Consider the following 22,011-nt stretch of genomic DNA (forward strand, 5'->3'; position numbering starts at 1 on the left):
GTCGGAGAAAATCCCGACTTAAAAGCTTACCAGACGTTGGAACGGCAAGGCGAGAGGAATTGCTTTTTGCTTTTAAAAAGATCCAAAGCTTTGCTAGCCGAACAACAAACGGTCGGCTAAAAAACAGTGCCCAGCACCTCGCTAAAGCGGCATACCGGTTTATCGGGCTGGATTTAATCAACCTGAATTAATATCGTCCAGTTAATCCAGCACTAAGCCGGCATTCACAAACAAATGAAAAGCGTAAAGCGAGCTTAGTGGGCAGTGACATCAGCGGCCCTCTTCAGGACGTTACATAACCTTGTGATACTCACTAACTCATGAAGGCACGCTATGCTCCCAAGCCCCTGGCAGGCCGTCCTGCTTTCATTTTATCACGGGTGGACATGGCATGAATAATTTGGTGGCTGAAAGCCCTAGACGATCCTTAAAATGTGAGGCCCGACCCTTGAGTGGATGGACGGAGAAATGAGTCCCAGCACCGATTGGAGGCCGAGCAGCGGACTCGACGACCTACTTGGCCCATGCCTCGTAGCTACGCGGACCAAGGACCATTTCCGATCCCCCTCTTTTTGCTCAGTGTCCTTCACAGCGCTTTTGGAAAAGGATTAAATAAAACTGCTTTTTTTTTCAGGAAGGACCCCCCCCCCCCCCCCCCCACCCCACCCCCCTCTGCTGACTGAAACTCACACTTTCATTTCCCACAGATTGTCTCAGCACCCATATTATCCAATAAGGTGAACGTCAACTGAAGATGAGTAACTCGCATGCAGTCACCAAGAACTAGCCTGTCCCTTAAATGTAGATTAATTACTAAACAAAGCAAGTCGCTACTAATTGAATTCGCTAATTATCTTATATGTGATTCTGGGTAGGACAGCCTTTTAAATTGAATATATCATAATGAGGACTAGGACCCATTAATAAGGTTTTACAAAACCATTATCCACCCACCATGCCATTAGAAAAATATAATTAAGAAGCATATATCGGAGAACTGCTTTGAAAGTCTCTAAGAAGCACTTGCAGATTAAATGAATTCATATTTTACAAGAGTATAGAATAAAGACCACTCTACCTATGTATATAATCCTGCTGAATGACATATTCAATTTAATATGCTTGGAAAGCCCTAATTTCCTCTGAATATTTAACTGAAAAAGCCAAGCCATAATTAATCCTTACACTTTGGTGGCGGCCAGACAAATGCGTGGGTGATTAGGGTGGCAGCGCGAAAAGAGCATTTGGAGATGCATCACCCATATTTGTACCTCTTTAGTTCTCTAAAATATAGATGAATTATCAGGCTGGACGGAAGACTGAAGGCTCGCCAGTGCTGAGAAACTCAAGCAGTGAGTGACCACAACAACCGATGGGCATTTTAAGACAGAGTGCCCATTTTCTGCTCTGATTGCCTGGACTGTGGTCCTGTCCACTCCTGGATCTGTGAATGGAAGTGAAATCTACATTATGCTACCCAAGCACACGCTCATCAGAAGGGAATTAATTAGGGAGAGAAAACCCAATTAAATAAATGTTTCTATTATCTGCAGCAATTAACACCGAACACTGGTAAAGTGGATAACTGGAAGGTGTAGGGAGTGAAACATACAGTTGGTGTGTATTCCCAATGCAAGGCTTTTATTGAGAAAGCTGAGGATGGATGGATGGATGGATAGATAGATAGAGAGATCAGAAATAAAATGTCTAGGTAGTAAGTGTTATGGGGTTCTTGTTTGTTGTTACTTTCAAACGGCAAATTTCAAACTATTTTACCAGGTGTAAATGATTTCGTTTTACATGCACATTTGTCACAGTAGTTACAGAAAAAGACAACTGATTGCAAATCCCTCAGAAAGCTAAAATGACTCAAACAAGCAGGGAGGGGAGACACTTAAACACTGCCATTTATGTACACGCCTGTCTTAAACACTGCCGTTTCTGTACACATGCCTGGGAAGGCACAGATATCATACTTCGACCTACTGTGAAAGAGAGCACATGTCACACTCTACACCATTTAAAATGCTGGTAGAGCTGCAATATTGTATTTTCGGCTCCCATTTTTGTAATTTTAGGCAGCTGGTAAACATGTTGTAGTGTAAAATGAATTTGGAATTGCTGCAGAAAATGCCCAGCACTAAGTCCATTAGGACACCCCCCCCCCCCTCCCACCCCCCGAAACTGTGGAAATAGCATTATGCAGAAAAGTGACTCCCTCTGTATATCTTCTGTCTACTGTAATCTCAACGTCAGGTCCGCACAACTTAATTATCTGATAGTACGAGGGCCGCCTCCAACACTGAGATATTACCGTCTATTTGCCACATTTCTCCGACCGTGCAGGCGTGAATTTCTTTAAATTAAATACGACCACTGCACACTGGACACTATTTCTCTCATTACTATGTGCCAGCTTTCTGAATTTCAGCTGAAACCTCACATTTAGCTACCACCAGTGCGCACTGGCTCTCGGTTTATCAGACCGACTGAGCCTCTGACGCATAACCACATTAGTCTTTGTAAATTACACCGATTAGTCAATTTTTAAATTACAGTCTTATGGCAAAGTAAAATGTGTTTATACTACGTAATTTAGGTCCACTTCATAAAATTGAAATAATCATATTTAATATATTTATTTAAGTTAAATAAGAAACATACACCGTATCCTTAAGGTATTTTTGTTAGATTGGTTGGACAGAATGCTGAAAATACTGCAGCTGATTGTAAGTGTAATCAGATTAAGTTGCTATATTCATTACTCATTTCCGTTCATATTTTCTCAAAGTGCACATTCAAAATTTCAAAAGCTTGGATTCCACATATTTTTCCGAGGTTCTCAAGACCGAAATGATAGCGACTGCTGGATATATTTATAGAGTAAACGTCTGACATAAAAGGAGCGGAATAAAAAGAAAATGTACTAGAATGTTCTTGTGGTAACAGTGTCATTCATTTTGAAGCGATGGACTGGCATCCCATCCTAGATAAACTCGCTGAGACAGACACCAAGCCGCCCCGTGTCCTTGATAAGGGTAGTTGATTAGAAGACTATCATATTAATTACTGATGTTTCCTATAGATGCATTTCTCAATTAAAAAAAAAAAAGTTATGGATCAAATCACATGTCTGCACCTGAATGCATACAGTATACAGGCATGGTGAAGAGACTTAGTAACTGTGTAGCCGGCCGTTAGGATAGCTAAGATGTGTGATCTACGCGATTTTAAACATGGTGTGATTGTTGGTGTCAGACACGGTGCTCCACGCGTCTCAGAAACACCCTCTCAGGGATTTTCACACTACAGTGTGTAAAGTTTAAAGAGTGCGGTACGATGGAGAAAGCCAAGCAGTCAGTGCTATTTCTGTGGCCAAAGCACCTTGTTAACGAGAGAGGTCAGAGGAGGGCGCCCAGACTCGCTAAAGCTAACAGCGAGACCACAAGTGCGGAAATAACAGCTCAGTACAACAGCGGTGTGCAGGACTGCTTCTCTGAATTTAGGGTTTGAAGCGAACGCGGGCAAAATCAGACGTATGCTAGAGTCAGGCCTTGATTGATGACAGACAGAAGTCAATGCAGTCTGGAGGCAGACCTGATGATGAAAACTCAACATGAAACACTTCGTCTTTCACTTCCCCCAGAAGGCCACTTCCAGCTCCTCAGTAACTCAAGCGAAGTGGAATACACAGACGCTCCTCAGGTTACGATGATCCGTGTTACAATATTTCGACTTTGCGATGGATATTCCGTTTCCAGTCTGTTTTTCACTTTCAGTACATTATTCAATAAATTACATAAGATATTCAAGACTTTATTATAAAATAGGCTTTGTATTGATGATTTTACCCAACTGTAAGTGTTCCAAGCATATTTAAGGTAGGCTAGGCTGGGATATGATGTTTGTTAGGTTAGGTGTACTGTATTAAAATGCATTTTCGCCTTACGATATTTTCTCCTTATAGGCTTATCGGAATGCAACCCCATTGTAACCCGTAAAGTCCAACACTAAAGTTAAAAAACATACTGCACTACTTAATTTTCTTAATAAAACCAATTTGTTGCCATTGTTCCGATGTCTTTGCTCCATCAAATCAGCTCTTGGCGAGGTTTAAGGCAAAATTACACTTTGGAATATGTTAGAATATTCTATTATTATATTACATGAGTAAGAAAGATTAGGTATATGGAGCAATAACATTATTTAAATCACTTTTATGTAAATGAGAAAGCTTCAAGGCTTTACAGAAATTCCCTGTAAAGCTTTTAATAGGAAAATTTATATTTGAAGACACCCATACAAGATTCAATCAATTAAAATTCCAAATTTAACAATGATGTGTTTTATAATGCACATAATTAAAAAAAACTGCATATGGATAACGCAGCAAACAAAGTAAAATCGGAGGTAGACGTGCAGAAAGTTTCAAGTGGGACAGCACTGGTGATGCCCTCAGATCCAGTGTTATACGGCAGCATGACAATTTGGCTGTTACATACAATTCAGAACCCTACTGTACATCAGACTTTCAAATATTTGTAATAGCTGAGAGCATACCGAATGGTAAAAGATTAACTAATTAACTGAAGGGTAAAAGATTAACTAATGTAAACATCACGGCCACAGCACAAGGACATAAACGCTTACAATACAAGAGTGTGAAATTATCCCTGCGGGGTAACATCTAGCTCTCTGGATTAAGACTTTGGGTAACACTTTACTTGATGGGGCACAAAGGCCTAGTAATAATTCAGTAACTGCTGAAATACAAATTATGAACAAATAAAAGATGTGTCACGATGAACTAATGATGTGTTAATGATGAGCAAACATGAGATCAGTATTTCATTTGTGTTATTTGCGACTTGTTCCTTCAGTAGGTCACAAAGGTTTATAGAATTAACTGATATAGTAACAGATATAGCAACTGCTTGGGATGAAAGATGCAGAAAGGTTTACAGAATTAAAAGATATACTGTAGTAACACAGGTAGTAACTAAGGTACAGTGTGTTAGGTAAGGAACATGCACTGTACAATGTGTTAGGTAGGAAACATGCACTGTACAATGTGTTAGGTAGGAAGCATGCACTGTACAATGTGCTAGGTAGGAAGCATGCAGTGTACAGTGTGTTAGGTAAGGAACATGGACAGTACTGTGTGTTAGGTAAGGAACATGCACTGTACAATGTGTTAGGTAGGAAGCATGCTCTGTACAGTGTGTTAGGTAGGAAACATGCACTGTACAGTGTGTTAGGTAAGGAACATGAACTGTACTGTGTGTTGCTGCACCCACCACACAAAGAAGCAGTTCAGGGATGAGAATCCAAGTGCAGCCGTGTGGTAGGTGATACCTCAGCACCACACTAGTCCGAATAGAATGGAACAGTGTGAATTTTTTGTCCGGTGGCTGGTCCTGCTTCTAGGCCCCAAATTTTCCCTGGAAGTTAGAGGACCAGCTTACAGGTCTGGATGTAGATTAATATCATACCCCGGATGAAGCAATTGCAGGTTAAGGGCCTTACTCAAGGGCCCAAAAGAATAAAAACACTCCATGGTTTCGAACCAACAACCTTCAAATTACTGGCACAGATCACTAACCTCAGAACCATCACTATACCCTATATGGTGACTGCACGAGATAAAACATGCATCCCAATTCCATCCATCCATCCATTTTCCAAACCGCTTATCCTATTGGGTCGCGGGGGGTCCGGAGCCTATCCTGGAAGCAATGGGCACGAGGCAGGGAACAACCCAGGATGGGGGGCCAGCCCATCGCAGGGCGCATCCCAATTCATAAATGATTAATTAACATTAGATCAGTATGCAACTAAAACTTTGTTTGGGGTTAATTAGTACAAAAGTAAAGTGTTACAAGACATTGTGCTCATAATCAGAAGGGTGCTGGTTCAAATCCCGTGGTTGGCTGAGTGATGTCACTGTTGGGTCCTTTGAGTATGGCCCTTAACCCCAGGCTTCTCCAGGAACTGACTGGACCTGTTTTCTCAAATATATGCTGCTTTTTACAAGTAAACAAACATAAAAAACAAATATTGTCTCCTACACAGAAAATGTGTACATTCACCTTCTTGCACAAAACACAAAAATGACCAGAACAGAGCACTCAAGGTGTTCTCCCATTTAAACTATTACACATGTAATGCATTTTGCGAAAAATGTTCTTGGAAAAATTTTAATTGTTCTCGACAGGGCTGCTTTAGGACAAGCGGGCCACTGTCCCATTTTGAGAAAAACATGGAACCTTCCTCATAACAAATTAAATCTTGCCTTACAAGCCCCAATTAACCAGCGCCCACACTATAAATCTATGTAACGATCATGACGGCTTCTCCCAGTAGGTGTGGAGCCTGTTAGACGCCAACTCCTCTTACAGGCAAACAACATTTCATTGTAAAACCGACTCGGTAAACAATCCGTGCTCAGAGGGCGCCATTAAGGCATGGTCATATTAAACTGCACCCACCGACACCTGAATGTCTCTCTGTGGTCTAATTTACACCATACAACAATCCCCTGTATGAAGGGAATACTTTTACCCTCTAGGGGGCGCTCTTGTTTAGGACCTCTCCTGTCAGGAGATATAGGTTCATTGAATTCTAGCGCAAGTAGCAAACATGACCATATAGTCAACTTGTCTAGTTAGATATGGGAGAATTGGAATTACAGAAGCATTAAACAAACAAACAGACAAACACAGAAACATGAAACAAACAAACAAACAGACAAACACAGAAACATTCAACAAACAAACAGACAAATAAATCAAACACACTGCATGTGTATGGGTTTGCTGACTCCAAGCATGGCTATGCATCGGTGCTTCCATGACAACAGCATGGCATGACATCCCTTTACAGTCGTGGTACGTGGACGACGACACTCAAAATGTGATCTTCACTTGCCAGTGAGCATGCAGAAGGATCATATATGCTTGTAGCTCCCCACATGAGCATAATTTTACAAAAAGGTCCTGTGGGAGTTTACAAACCAGCAGAATACTGGAGATCCCACAGCGACACGCTTCATTAAAAGCCACTTCCGAATCCAAAAGCCCAAAAACACACAGACGTTTCAGTTACGTCATCTGCCATGCATCCGTATTACTAAGGTTCCATAACAAATGGTGCAACTTTCTACAGATTTCAAGTGACCAAGTACTTTGTAGTTTTTATTACATGTTGTTTTCGGCTTTGAGAACATGTTGGTTTCCAGTATCATCCTTGTGTACCACTTTAAGCCTGCTAACAAGTCACAGGACATGTGTACGGTACTAACTAAATATTTTAAATTCCTTATTATTTTTAGCAAGCAATGCTGAAGGGTTCAATTTTTTTTGTAAGACTCTCAACAAAGATTTCAACATCTAAAATTCCATCGCCAAAACGCACACGAAGGAATATGCATTAATCATTTATCTTCCATAACAGTATTGTCACATTTCATAATGCAGTTTTTTGAACCTGAGATGATGGCTTCCTGAAGTCAATTTTCATAGTTGTCCTTCTGAACCAAATTGTTGGAGGGACTCCTGAGGAACTGGCCATCATCTCACACACATTCGTACCCTACGGTTGACGCCATGTGACCTGCGCCATCCACCACTTGGGATCTTACTCTTGTTCTCCAGGCTTCCACCGGAAGCCATTACAGAAGCCCTACATCACTGTGGCAGGATTGCACGTTACTCAGCTCAAAAAATCCATCATCCTCTCTTCGACTTCTCTCTTTTGCTGCGATCTCCATTCATTTTGTCTACATGGCAAACCAATAAAGTTACATTCAAATATGGAAAATGAGAAAAAAATGACATCATCATTATATTAGATAGCTTTACACATGGGAGGAACAAGAAAATGGTCGCAGTACTGTAATAGCGTTCCAGGTCAAGCAGACTCAAAAAAGCTACTCAAAATACCTAAATCCCTGTAATCACCTCTACAACGTCTCAGGAAAATTGCAGAGTGCAGTGATCGCTCTGGACTCAGCATCGGTCAGCAGACTGTGGCTCTTTCACACAAGGGGCTTCCTTGAAGGTCCCCCAGCACGACATTTCCACCACAACCAGCTGGAATGTAGCAGCTGTTAGCGTAAATGCGGAAAACTGGACCCAGTGCTCCTTCAGTACTTTTGAAAGAAACGATGATGTTAATCTCCACATCTTCATTTCAGCGCTTCAGGTCATATTTTGGCGATACTCTGCTGTGAACCCGAGACTCCAAGGTCAGAAGGTGCCAAGACGGGTATAAAATCTGGTTCCTGGGATAAAACGTTAGGGTGTCATCCTTATAAAATCTCACAGAGAATTTTGATATGGGATGTCTGCCCTCGGAAAAGCAACTTAACTGCTTTATTCCACTTTGAGGAAGTGGACAGACTGTCCATCAGTTAGAGTTTAGAGTTTGCACTGTCCCATAGTTTTCAAGGTCCTCTTTTAATGTAACGACATCAGAAGGAAGGAGGCTTGGATCATTCACGGTGAGGTTATGCAAGGGAGCACATCAAACGGCGACGTTCAAAGCTCGGGGCTCAAACACGGTAACCGGCTATGATAGAGTTATCCAAAGGAGCCCCCTCTCAATTTACATGGGATGAAGTAGCTTCATTGAATCTAAACATATTACTGAACATCCCATTTATAACAGTAAAAAAAAAAGAAGAAAAAACGCCTTTATCATAAGCGAAACTACCCTCCCCTTGTGACCCCTTAAGATAAAGGATGCATTTGAAATCTTTTGAACGGACAGCAAGGTATAAGCTAATTGAATTCCACGTACGGCACCTGAATTACGCCAACGCCGCACAATTCATCAAAGCGACCGTCAAAAAAAAAAAATGTTTCAGCAACGATCAGTCAGTTTCGGGAAATAAAATCTCTTAAGAATGCAGACATGACGCATCATGAAAAAGGCCAAGCATGGGAAATGGGCAGCCCGAGGTGAATTCGCTTCTCGTAACTTCATGAATGCGCCGTGGCAGGACCTGTGTGCGGCTCATTCATAGCTTCACAGCGCTCTCATTTATGGAAGAGTCCGGTAGAAATGCAATGCGGATGTTTTTTTAAAACGATAATGCCAAATGTATCAGTCAAAGAAGGCATACACTCACTCTTGTAGTTAGAAGATCTCGCTCCCCCCAGGATCTTCCACAGAAGGGAAGAATCATCAATACAAAAATGAAGCTCGGACTACCTAGGGACATGCACAGTCACTCATGACCGTAGAGACTTCAGGGCCAAAAGGAGGTTACATTTTTCTTTATTCAGGAGATGCCTTTCTTTTTTGAGAAACAGGGTCAGACTGTCCCTGGAGCAATTGGGGAGGGGTTAAGGGTCTTTGCTCAAGGGTCGAAATGTGAAATCACTCTGCTGACCACAGGATTTGAAGCGGTGACCTTCGGATCGCGTCCGATGCACGACGCAACATATCGCTACTCTGCTCACTTTCACTTCATGCTTCTGAAGTTCTGCTGCTAAACATAGAAGGACAGCCATGTTCCCGCAGCAAATGAAATCTCCCCTTCTTCTAATAAACAGATCTCCTTTCCTCCAAAACTGCATTTTCCATAACAAAGAACAAAAAAAGCATGAATCCCCCGGGACCAACTATATATAACATTCTGCATTTTTGGCTCATACAGCCTCCAGTAGGGGAGAGAAAATGAGATACAATGAAAGATCGGAATTCATATATTCATTAATTCTATGTTTAATAATATATTCGTAATCCATTTATCTTTAATTTCTCATGTCTGGACTGCATCTGATTTGGTGAGTAAGATATCATTTTATGAATTTAAACAACCAGTACAGTCAAATGAGCCGCTACACACTGAAACAAAGATTTAAGTAGCTATTAAAAGAAATAAAAATAAGATCGTAACTTTTGTACCGATCCGAACTGAGGACTGAAACTGAGGATTCTCAGCCCACCGGATATTCCAGCTCACCTTGCTAACCGAACATAATTGCTGCCATTTTCATAATTTTTAATGACAACACTCAACAACCATTGAAGTTCCTACTGAAGGATGCAATGCGAGCCCTCCATAATTTACGAGATCCTATTGGCTGTTTCCATGATCATGTGATGCCCGAGTCCCATGATAATCTTGGCTGATCATGAATGGACGAGTGACGCCCACAGACATTCTCAGTCACCCTACGCAGCGACATAAATGTCGTGTCCATGTTAGCATTAGTTAGCGTTAGCATTTTTCCCATAGAAATGAATGAGCGGTCCCCAAAAAGACATGATTACACGACTGTGTGTGTGTGTGTGTGTGTGTGGGAGTGTGTGTGTGTGTTGAGAGGGGGAATTAAGCCGAATCTTGCCTAGGGGGGGGGCACCAAAACACTCCTTGCAGGGTTCAAACAGTGATCTGAAAATGATTCAAGAGAAATTATGGAAAGTATGAGCAGTGACAACAAATTTGGTGTGAAGCCTCCTGCTGAAGAGTAAAATTAAATGATTTTCAAGTAGCCATAACTCTGGGCGTCAGCTGGCTGTTCACACAAGCAAACAGGAAAAAAGACAGAAAGCTGATTTCTACAGCTGTTTCTCTTTCAAGACACGTCAATGTTTATCCCACGGACCCGTCATGAAAAACAATCCACTATCCTTGCATTTTTCTACGTTCCCTGTAGTCGAGCCACAAACCAGACACAATCGGTGGACTCCGCTGTCCGGCGGTAATTTCCCCCCACGGGAATGAAAGGAAGATATTTATTCACCGAGGGGTGCGATGTAAATTTCAGTATTTCCCATTACCATGAAATGAGACTTGAAAATAGGTGAAAGGAGCACCTCATAGTTTATCTCCAGCGAACAGACAGTCCATTCACGCACCCCCTCCCCCACCCAGAGCTGATGAAGCCGCATCATTAACCACTGGGCAAACGTCCCCCCCGTCGCACATAAAACTGAAACTCAGAACGCCCCGCTGACTGCAGTGGAACGTCCTAATTGCCCCTCTGCCCTCCACAGTGACTTTGTTCTAAGATGCAAAGTTTGGGGGGGATGGAGTACAGAGAGGAATGAGGCACCCTGTAGGGTTTTCACCCCCCAGTAATGGAATCATCCACAGAAAGCACCATGTGGTATAAAGCGAAGCTCTTAGGAAGGTAGCTCATCTGGAGAGAAGAGTGCAGGAACACGTCAAATTTGGGGACGCACTGGAGCAGTTCTCAAAGGTCTTATAAGGCATGAGAGGGGCCCTATTTCATACAGAAGTGCCAAACATAGCATTAGCCAATGATATGCTTTGAATCGGTGAGTGACAGGGGAGGGGGCACTCTAGGAGCCAATCAGCTTTCAGCTGAGGCCAGTGTCCCAGTAGCTCCGCCCTTTTATATGCTCCTGGCCTGCACCCAGTTTTATAACTTAGTCTTAAATCTAAACGCTCCTTCTCGCAGTTTGCCAAGCCTATCAGAGGAGATGCCCCATTCCTGGCGTTCCTGTTTCAAACGATCCAGCCTGACGGCAGAATCGATAGACCGTAGTCGCTGTCATCCATTATCGTAATTAGTTTGGTGCGAGTTATTAACTCATTAATTGGGGGGAGATAATTCCTAATGAACAAGCAGATGAAGTACAATCGCCTTGCAGCAACATCTCCCTCCACACTCAGTACGAAGGCGTCAGGAAGCAGATCTATAAGGGATGAATCGGGCTGCTCACTGAGCTGGATCTCAATCCCAATGAACCCCTGGCACAATGTCCAATCCATCCATCCATCCATCCATCCATCCATCCATCCATCCATCCATCCATCTCCATCCCTTCTCACCTTCCCCTGAATTTCACTGACATAAAGCTACATCAGGGGTAATCAGCTGGTGAACTCGGGTTCAGATCAAACTGGTCATGATCTTATAAAATCATACCAGCGTAAAATGTGGCACAGTGACTGAACAAATAAAATGTGCGATTTGTCATATGCGTTACAGTATGAGTGTTATCTCTGACGTTACACAGAAAAGCTTTGGTAGATCACTAAATATGAGACTCATTCATATTTGCAAAGTCAAAAAATTAACAATAAAAAAAAATTACATACTGATTATGTCAGCACACTGTCCTTTACAGTATTATTTAATAATGTTGGTCAGACCGTATACCTTACTTTGTATTCTTCCCATGAAATAACTTTAATTAGCCATTTGGACCTGACCTGTAGTGAAACCCATTCAAAATGGTATAACAACAGAGAACATTCCCTATAAACCTAATCTGCTTCAATACACTTCCAAGGCCCTGGGACCTGAAATTATTATTTTTTTTTTACCCCTATGCATAATGTTGGATGGTGACAGAGGAATTATTTTACAGAGTTCCATAAAGGAAGGAACAGCTTCTCGGACTCAGCGGATCCATCTACCTGTAGGGCGGCAGAACAATATCCGAAGCTAATCACCGGCACGAGGGACGGGGCGTTCCCATTTACAACGAGCTGCATCAGCCAAATGTCGGCAAGTGCGGGGATCGCAAGCCGTACCCGCCGTTAGAAACAGCCGAAGAGCTGCGCCGCTCATAATGAAAAAAAAACTGCCTTAATAAGACGCCGTCTTTGAAAAAGAGAGAGAGCCGTGACTGTAATCACTGCCTCGGGGTCGGCCATTGGGTCAGTGGAGGGTATGTCAAAGCCTCTGTGTCATAGCTGAAGCTTTGAGAAGACAAGAAAGAGAAAGTCCCAAAAAAGTCTGCGGACAGCGAAGATCTGATAAACGTGATCGTTTGCGAAATGATTCAGAGCGGCTACGCTTACCGCTCGAGAAATTCTATTTCGACCCCCCCGCCCTCCCCCCAGCCACACGGCCGATTGCTTTCTTACTTCCATGTTGTTTCGGATACATTTACTTTCACGTGTGAGGTGGGGGTGCACGAGTTTCAGTCCCCTGTCATCTAGAAACGGGAAATTACTTTCGGAAGAAAATCCGTCCGTAGCTCCCAATAAGGATCACGCCTCGGCGATGATGTAATCCAAAAATCAATCGCTCCGCTGTATAACTGTAATCGCAATACCATGCAGCAAGAAAGCCGATTCAGCACCAGCAAAATACGAAAAATACTATAGCTGATTAATCAGGCAGGAGGGAAAGACGCGAGTGGTAGATAATTACGGTAGCTTCACCGAAATGCTGCCTGTGTAATTATCTTTTTTTATTGAGTTCTTTGCTGATATTCTCCGCAATAACAGCAATGCGATCAGTGCAATGGGAGCAGGCGGTATCTTCTGAGTATGGATCAGATGCATTCAGCGATGCCCAGAGATTGCCAGCACTACCAAAGCTTCCATAAATTGTCCACTTCAACGGGGGAAACTCCCCGCCACCGTGGACAGCTCAGAATGCCCGGTGCCTTCACCACATCACCAGTACCATGTACGGTTATTTTGACACAAAGTGCACACCTTCCTTTAGGGCGTGTAAAATGATTTATTCATTTTGAGATGAATGCCTTCCGAATGAAAAACTGTGTTGTCCTGAAAGTGTTCTGCGGGGGAAAATACGTAAACGGAGTTCAGCTGTACGGATTATCGTGTCCTCGATAACGATTAAGAGGGGAAAAAGAGCTGGCAGTAAACAGGTCACACACTGGCTGAGCTGTTAGTGGTGAAGCCTCGTCGCTACAGGAAGTGTGTTTCGAGTCCCGCCCACCTGCACGAGCTCGTGTGCTGTAGGCGGGGGTGTCGGAGGGGCACGGACACCCTGGGAGATTCAGGGGGCCCTGTTATTTATTGGGGCCCATGAAGATGTAAAATATTATAATGGGGCGGAAGTGGGGGGGGCGCATTTTGCCAGCGCGCCCTGAATTTCCAGCTACGCCTCTGGTTGCAGGGCCTGTGCATGTCGATTATACCTCGAATCTCCCGTAAATCCCGCTGGTTATGTGTGTATATGTCTAATCAGAAAAGGGTACAAAAGACAGAAGAACGATCAGCGGAAATTATAGTGAACATCAGAAGCGTCACTAGAGATTTATCAAGGGGGGGTAAGCTTTTACTGGGCGGGGGGAGGGGCTGAGTGAGAACACACTATTTTATTTTATTTGTATAGAAAAAGCCAGCCCAAAACAGCTCGGTTATTGATGACCCTGAATAACATGATGCTGAGAGATGTCAGGTGCGTTAATCTGCCAACGCACAGCGTAAAATGAGCCCATCTCGCCGTTCCTGCGCTAGGAACGCAGCGTCGAGGTGCCCGCCTTCGCTGCCACCAGCTCACGGTAAATATTTGCAGGGAGTTTTTCCAGCTCCTGGTGCCTGGCAGCGGTTAGACGCAGGATCCCCCCCCCAATAAAAAACAGTGCCTCTTGTGGAGGCAGAGATGGACATTTTACAGGCCTCAGGTTCCCCCCTGGCCGTCTGGGCACACCAGCGTGGGACTCCCGCATGGGAAGACACAGAGGGGGGAAATGTTCCCACCCCAGCGAGGAGGTGGAGGAGGAGGCACACAGGGAGCCCAGCATGCAGATGTCTGTGAGGAGTTTATGCCTGGCACAGAATAAGCTGGGTGGGGGCTTCTCCATTCCTCTCTGCCTCCTCGGCCCCCACAGGAAAAACTCCTCAGTAGCTCAGCCTTCCCAGTTTCCATCAGCCTTTCTAAAGGAGCCTTGCATACCATCCTCTCGTCAGTCACACTTCCTTCATTAATGTGCGGTTTGCTCTCCCACAGTTTCCGTTCCCAAAACAATACCTCCTTTACCAGACTGCCAAACTGTAATATTAACCCGGTCACCCACATACATGCAAAAAATTTTTTTTTCGAAAGATCTAAAGATGTTTCTTTCCCCCCGTAGGTCATTATCTCGCGGGATGGATTATTCCGGCATGTTCTCCGTAACAACAGAGAGTGACGTGTTCCTGTCTGTCTCATCGCCGTGAAACGTGGGCTGCCGTCCTGCAGGAAGACGGCACGTGTTCCGCCAGGGAAGCACAAGGCCAGCATTACTCTGACCGCTTTTGCACTTCTGGGCTCTGCCCGTCCGTCCCGGGGTCTGTGACGTCCGGCCCGCAGTGTGGCGGAATGAGCTCATAGCCCAGCTATTTCTGCTCAACCTGATATGTCTGATGGAGGGAGGGGGGGCGGGGGGGGGGGGGGCGGGTGTGCTCTCTACTGACACCACCTGGCTACTCCAGGGCAGAGTGGGAAAAACCAGATAATAATGACTGCAATAATCCATCCATCCATCCATCCATCCATCCTCTACTTATCCTGGTGATGGTTAGGGGGCTAATAATAATAATAATAATAATAATAATACATCAATCAGTAGAAGAAGTAAGTACCTTTGTACTTTTTATATATATATATATATATATATATATATATATATATATATATATATATAGAAGGTTTCTAAAAAAGGATAGAGAGGAATTAAGGAGGAAGAGTGGAGTGAGAGAGATTGGAGCGATTGAGAGGGAGATTAAAAGAGAAATGAAGAAAGAGAGATGGGGGGGGGGGCAGGGGGTGCAGCACGACTCACTGTCAGCTTCGGCTCTGAAGAGGAGGAGCAGGAGGAGCAGGAGGAGCAGCAGAGGCAGCCCGGCTCTGTGCATCGCTCCGCGGCTTGGCGCTGGCATCCCTCGGCAGGCGGGCGGCGGGGAGGAGGAGGGAGGAGGGGGGGCGCGGCACGCTGGCTCACGGGCCGCAGTGAGTCAGGCGGGTCTCGGCGCTCAGATGCGAGATATTCACAGCCTGCGGGGACACAGAGAGCCGCGGGTGAGACGGACAGCGGCTGCAGCTTCCGAGATCACAGTGAGAGACGCCACACTGCAAACCAGCACTGCATAACTGTATCATACAGGTCATCGTCGCCCCAGACACTGAAACAGAGGCATGATAATGAGGAGATACCTGGGGATATATTCACAGTCTACGACAAAGTCTGAGGCACTTTGGGAGAATTTTCCTAATATTTACCTCTTCCCTTTTAATGCCATTCTTTAACAGCATCAACATTCACATTCCTTGAACAATTCCAATTAAAGCTCAGTCTAGCAAAGCCATGAAAGGGCAAGTATAGAATAATATGTACTGAATATTTCATCACCAGGGCTGCTCCTGGATGCTTTTCCTGTCCTTGATACGGACTAATCCTCTCCATTCATGTATTAGCGGCCTTTCCCCCCCCTCCGTCCTGTGGGACTCCCGTCAGAAAGCCAGGAAGGCTGTAAGTGTCGAGGGTTTTCGCCCACTCAGGTGAGACAGCGCTCAGAGAGTACAGAACCACTGGTCCAACGAGCCACCGGGCCTGACCAGTCAACTGGATCTTCAGAGGAACTTCCCTCTCAAGCTGTCCGCCTTGCAGGAGACGCAGCACAAGCTGCTGGAACCATCACATTATCCACCACTGATGCTTTGCTATCCCCTCAATTTCGATGAGTCAGGAAGAGAGAAAAAAACAGGGTGTGTGATGGGACTGGGGGCATAAATGCTAACCAACAAGGACGGTTAGGGGATCCTTCCATGCTCACTGTTGTTCGTTTTTCAAGGCATAAATATCTTAATATTTTGAGCCTATGGCGTCTGTTGATAAATATTTCAGAGCATAAAATTTCTCTGTACTGCAAACTCTCATAAACATGGCAAGGTACTGTGCGGCAATGTCAACAAAATGGAAAATAGCGTAACTACCTGTACTGAAAAGCGAATGGTAGAAGAAAATAGACAAATATGTTTTCTGGTTCCTCTGTGTGTATCGCTCGATAAGAAACAATGCGAAACAATACAGTGCCCATCATAGGCACCCAGGCAGGCTGCCACCTTGATCCCAGAAGACACGTCGACTATGACAGGAAGTAGCAGTCAAGGCGGTATGTAGCTTTCAGGCCCAGTGACTCTGTTAGCACATTACTCCTGGGGGAGGATGTTCCAACCCCTCGTTTAATGAACTCTGGCACCCATTACAGCGTGTTCTCAAATCCCCTCAAGTTTTTCCCAGATACATCACGGCACGTGCTTCCTTCACTTCTCGAAGTTAACCGCTGCTCAGCGGCAGGAAGTCTGAATGCGGCTGAATGTGGCTAAACCGGCATCCCTCTCTGCAGTGTCTCTCATTGGCAGTCCGGTCGCAAATCTCCCCGCCACAGACCAATAAGATGTCTGTTTATGAGTACAAATAACATTAGTAGAGTCCCGTAATCCCTTTAAATGAAACGGTCTATTTATCTCCGTATCCGATAACAAGCTCCCCGACACAATTGCCGCAGTAGATGCTGACAAAGAGGCTCCTTTCCCTCTACCTACTTAGCGCTCCTGTCCTTTCAGTCTGTCTGCTTTAAACGGAAAGTGAAGTGCAAAGATACCAATGCTGTCACTCCAAATTTGTCACTCGGGTAGCCGATGTCCCTCCGGGAGGATCTGTGAGTTAATTCTCAAAACTCTACTTTGGAAACTTAGGTGAGCACAGTAGGAGCCATCTGATTTAAAGAGGCAACCAAAGTGATGTAAGAAACGGATTAAATATGAGCAATAAACAGCAGAGGTATCGTTCTCGTTGAGACTGGGGCTTGGGACACAAAGGCTGGATTGTCAATGATACATATTCATGCGACATTTATACGGATCCCGCATCTCAGGTTTGGTGAGTCATCTGTGATGTTTGCTTGCTTGCTTATGCTCACTGGTCCTCTCCGTCCCCCTCCCGCCCACCCGCCTCATCACACCCCCAACCCTCTCACGCTGATTCTTACAAACGTAGCCATCTGTACGCCTCGACCAGGCGAACGCAAGTGATCAACGCTAAGCGTCGAGAGACTGCCATTCGTTTAAGAGAGGCTTTCCTTAGAAGAGACGTTTCGGCTAATAATATTCTTCCTGTAAAAGTGCCCCTCACTAGAACAACACACTAGCAAATATTGGCTCAGCATGATCGTCATGAGGGTACCCCCAGCTCTTCAGAGCTGCTCTCGGCCGCTACTGCCGCTGGTCGCCTCCCTGCTGCACTTCCAGGGAGCGGGCCGCCATGGGCCATATGCCCGGAGGCCGAGGTGGGCTGGACCTGGCACACAGGACCCCTCCCAGCACCGCAGGGACGTGCTCTCGGTGTCCGGAGGCTTTGACACGCGTGGAGGCGGCAGCTTGCTCCAAGCTGGGAGCCGCGGACTCGAGCGGATGTCAGCCGCGGGGCAGGAATCGTGGACCTGGCACGCGTAGAGGCCGCGGCGCGAAGCCGAAACACAGGGGTGGGACAAAGGAATGTCCAGAGTATTGGCTCAATAAGTAAATGTGGTCATACGACCTTGATGCTGATGTAGATGACACATGACACAATATTTGCGGATTTACGTTTTTGCGACTTATATCTTGGCAGTCGTGGGCGGTGTGGCGGCTCAGCAGGTAGCACTACTACCAAATTCCCATAGGCTTGGGGGGTTTGAATCTCACTTGTGCTCTAGGGATTCAGATTCCTCCCACAATTGTGCATTTAGAGCCGCGGTCACCAACTGGCAGTCTCTAGCTAACATCCAGATTGAAATACAATTGAATCTGGACTGCGATCGATTTTGTCCTCCCTGGTCGGAATTTGTTTCAGACACAGTGGACCTCAGGTTTGTGCTGTGGTTGGAATTTGCCCTTCAGCGAAAAATAGTTGTGGACCCCTGATTTAGAGTAACTAGCATCTATAAATATTGTATTTGCCAATTTTGTACCCTTAGTACCCAGGGATTGGCTCCCAGTGACCCAACGTTGAATAAAGATAGACCGACATCTTGGCAATTTATACATTAGCACCAGCTAATGCTTCAGCAGAACTCAAACTTTAACGTCGACGGCACAGCATCGGGCCATAAACTGCGGAAGTGCTGACATCTGCAGAGCGTGAGTCTGAGCATCGGGCTCCGTCTGACGGCAGGCTTTAGCACTTTGCGTAAGCCTGCCAGCCTCATGCACCGCTGACTAGCGTTTTACAATGAGCGGCCTGCTAATTGGAAAAAAAAAATGAAAAGGGACAATGAGCTCGGGGAGTCATTCTTTTGTGTGATTTAAATCTGACTCCACATGCTCATGACAACAGAGCAATCCTTTGCAGTGGGGGGGGACACACATAGACCCTCCCCTCACAAGCAAGCGTAGGCCATCCAACGCTACGCCTTTCATTTTGATGGCAAGCAGTCTGACAGGCAATTACCCATAATGGCTCACGCCGCAGACTATCGCCACGGTGCTCTGGTGATTTCGCCTCCGGCTAACACCTGCCGAGAGCTCCCTTTAAAAGGCGCCGAGGTGCGCTTTCGGGCGCGATTACGCGACCGGGTCTTTGACACGGAACGCCGGAGCAGTTTCGCTAAAGCGCACGTGGGCAGTTGGAGATTAAAGCGGCCCGGCAGCGGGAAACGATCGTTCTGCCCCCCCATGTCTGTCAGCGGCTCGCGGCTAAAGTGACCGTAATCTCCATTACTGTAATCTCCTGATCAGATATGCGATCCCACACAGAAAACTTAAAAATTTATTTCTCCCCGACGCACATCCCCAACGATACACTTTTTACAGTTTAGCTACATCCTGAGCTGCATGCATGGTGTCCTGAAAAGTGTGGGGTCTCAGGGACCAGTACAATATAATAACTGGAACCATCAACAACCTGCACCTTGACAAAACATAAGATACTTTTTCCAAAACATGACGGAAAAAAATACGAACAGAAATATAACAGTGCATCTATATACTTGCCCATTGGCTTCATGTGGGCTACAAACACAACCACTTACTAATGCCTACCAGTTCCCATAGGGACTCACATTGGCTGAGAGGCAGTAAACCTCTCCCAAGTAACCAATCACAGTGAGTGACAGACGGAGGCCATATACTCCTCCTCTACTGCCAAATACCATGGAGTGATACTCGCTCTCTTCCTAACCAGTGCATTAATATTTATTTTTACTACAGTGAAGTGTACATATGCATATATGAGCAAGCTTAGTTCCGCAAAGCTATTTGCGCAGATGTGATGGTTTAATTCTCATGCATATGAAGTTTGATTAAAACAGTTTAACAGTCCAATTTCCATGGTTTTCCATGTGATTCCTGCTACTCCTATAGCAATGTGTCATCTAGCCTCTAGGGAAGATTACCCATTTACATAATGAATTGTGGGAGACATTGCTGGTTAAATACCACTTAAGTTATTGGAAAAACCGTTGTTGAACTAAACTCTGTTGTCTTCTGTGCTTACTTTTTCTGACAATCTACAAATGCGATAGGTAACAGCGACGTCAAAATGAAATTAGCGATTGCTAGCTGGATTGGGAATCCCGGTCTGGGACATTTTGCTGCTGGAGGGTCACCTTGCATTTCCTCCTCAAAGTCAGATGTTGAGCCCGTACGGGTGACCAATACCGCCCCCCCCCCACCCGCCTACCCGCCCACAAGTTGAGTTATCACACCATTGCCCTATCAGACACACACATCCCGGCACTGGGGTCCACTGCAAGGTTACGCATGTCTGCAGCTCTGTGGGAGCCAGCGATCAAGGGTCATAGTCCCCTCGTCCTGCTCGGCCTGGCTAGACATCGCTTCCAATGCTGTTCGGGACCATTCGGGCCCCCGTATTCAAATTGGGACCTCGATTCCAAATCCAGCCCTTATGTTCAGTTCTCCCAGGTACTTAGTTTAATAGTTACTGATTCTGATTGGATGGAGGCTTCACACCTGATTCCCAGGTAAAGGAAGGCTGGGAAATCATCAGGATAATGACTATTATCTCTTCCATATTTTACAGTCCTTGCTAGTCTCCTTTGGCATCTGTCTGATGACGCATGTCCCGAAAAATGAAATATTTTAAGAGTGAGTGAAATGTGAGCTGATGTCACAGTGAAAGAGAGGAAAAAAAAAGAAAAAAGATGGCAAAGAAGGAGAAAACAGACGAGCAGTTTGGAAAACAGTGGACCGAGGCAGCCACCCTCAGGTCACGCGGCATCCAAAATGCCAGTCGGCTGCCCCGAGAGCGGCGGTCTGGTCAGAACTGGCGACTGTCGTCACCCCGCACCACCCCACACACAGCGAAGGAGGATGAGGTCATGCTTCTCCTTCCACCAATTCACAACCTCCCCCTACTGTGTGTCATCGGCGACTCAAACACAGAGGAACGCCCGGATAAAGCACCTCAAATGGGTACAGACTCGTATGACCAGCAGGGCACTAGGTGGCATGATGGTTAAGGACACAGTTTTATAAAGAGAGGAGCCTCTGATCAAAGGACACAGAGGAGGGTCTGGCTGTTGTACAGATATGCAAGGTACTCAACTGAAATTACCCAATATACTACAATGTCTAGCCGGACCAGTGTGTCCATAACCCTTATTGAAATGTCCATTCACATCCTAAATTCATAAATACATGCATGGAGCAGTTAAAAAGAGAATGAACTTCAAAATGAAGTAATGTTTTAACCATATTTTTATCCAGCACAGATTATTTGAGGGAGTTTTAATTGCACAATGTTCTGAGGTCAGAACAAAAGATAATTGGTTCAGGGAAATAACCAATTAGATTGTAGAAGAGGTGGGTCCAAGCGACTAGAGGGAGCAGGACCAAGATTTATGATTGGTTGGGCCCTCCTCTAGTTGCTCGGACACCTGTCCTCTACAATCTGATTGGTTATCTCTCTGAACCAATAATTTTTTTTTGGTTCTGCCCTCTGAATATTTTTGTGCACGTAAAACCCCCCATGATTACAGATTACAGATATCTATGTTTCTCATACACAAGACAAATCTAAAATAAAAAAAGCTAGCGGATATTCGGTTTTTGCTCATTTTGGTTCTGGCTTGACTTTACTGGGTCAGTTTTCCCAGTAACTTTAACAGTGGATTCCCGACAATAGATCAGGCCCCCCGTTACCATGATAGGGTAATCAATTATTTAAATGTATACAACATATGGTCCTTAGAACATAAAGCCCAGCTTCGGGCCTACATGGATGCATGAAAGGGCAACGGCATAATTAAAATGTCATGTAACTCCAGCTATCTAAATGCAAATT

The 22,011-nt window shown here is 45.0% G+C and overlaps 1 protein-coding gene across 19 annotated transcripts in view; it reads right to left on the reverse strand.

Moving 5' to 3' along the window:
• The window catches only part of LOC125720343 (receptor-type tyrosine-protein phosphatase delta-like), a 274,785-nt gene that overhangs the window by 78,300 nt on the left and 174,474 nt on the right, over positions 1–22,011 (reverse strand). For all 19 annotated transcript variants that reach the window (XM_048995623.1, XM_048995619.1, XM_048995620.1 and 16 more), the window contains one exon: positions 15,511–15,722. In XM_048995623.1, the coding sequence (XP_048851580.1) occupies positions 15,511–15,607 (97 nt within the window). In that variant the 5' untranslated portion in view covers positions 15,608–15,722. The remainder of the gene's footprint in view (positions 1–15,510; positions 15,723–22,011) is intronic.

Source organism: Brienomyrus brachyistius, chromosome 25 (assembly GCF_023856365.1).
Source record: "Brienomyrus brachyistius isolate T26 chromosome 25, BBRACH_0.4, whole genome shotgun sequence".
Classification (NCBI taxonomy): domain Eukaryota; kingdom Metazoa; phylum Chordata; class Actinopteri; order Osteoglossiformes; family Mormyridae; genus Brienomyrus; species Brienomyrus brachyistius.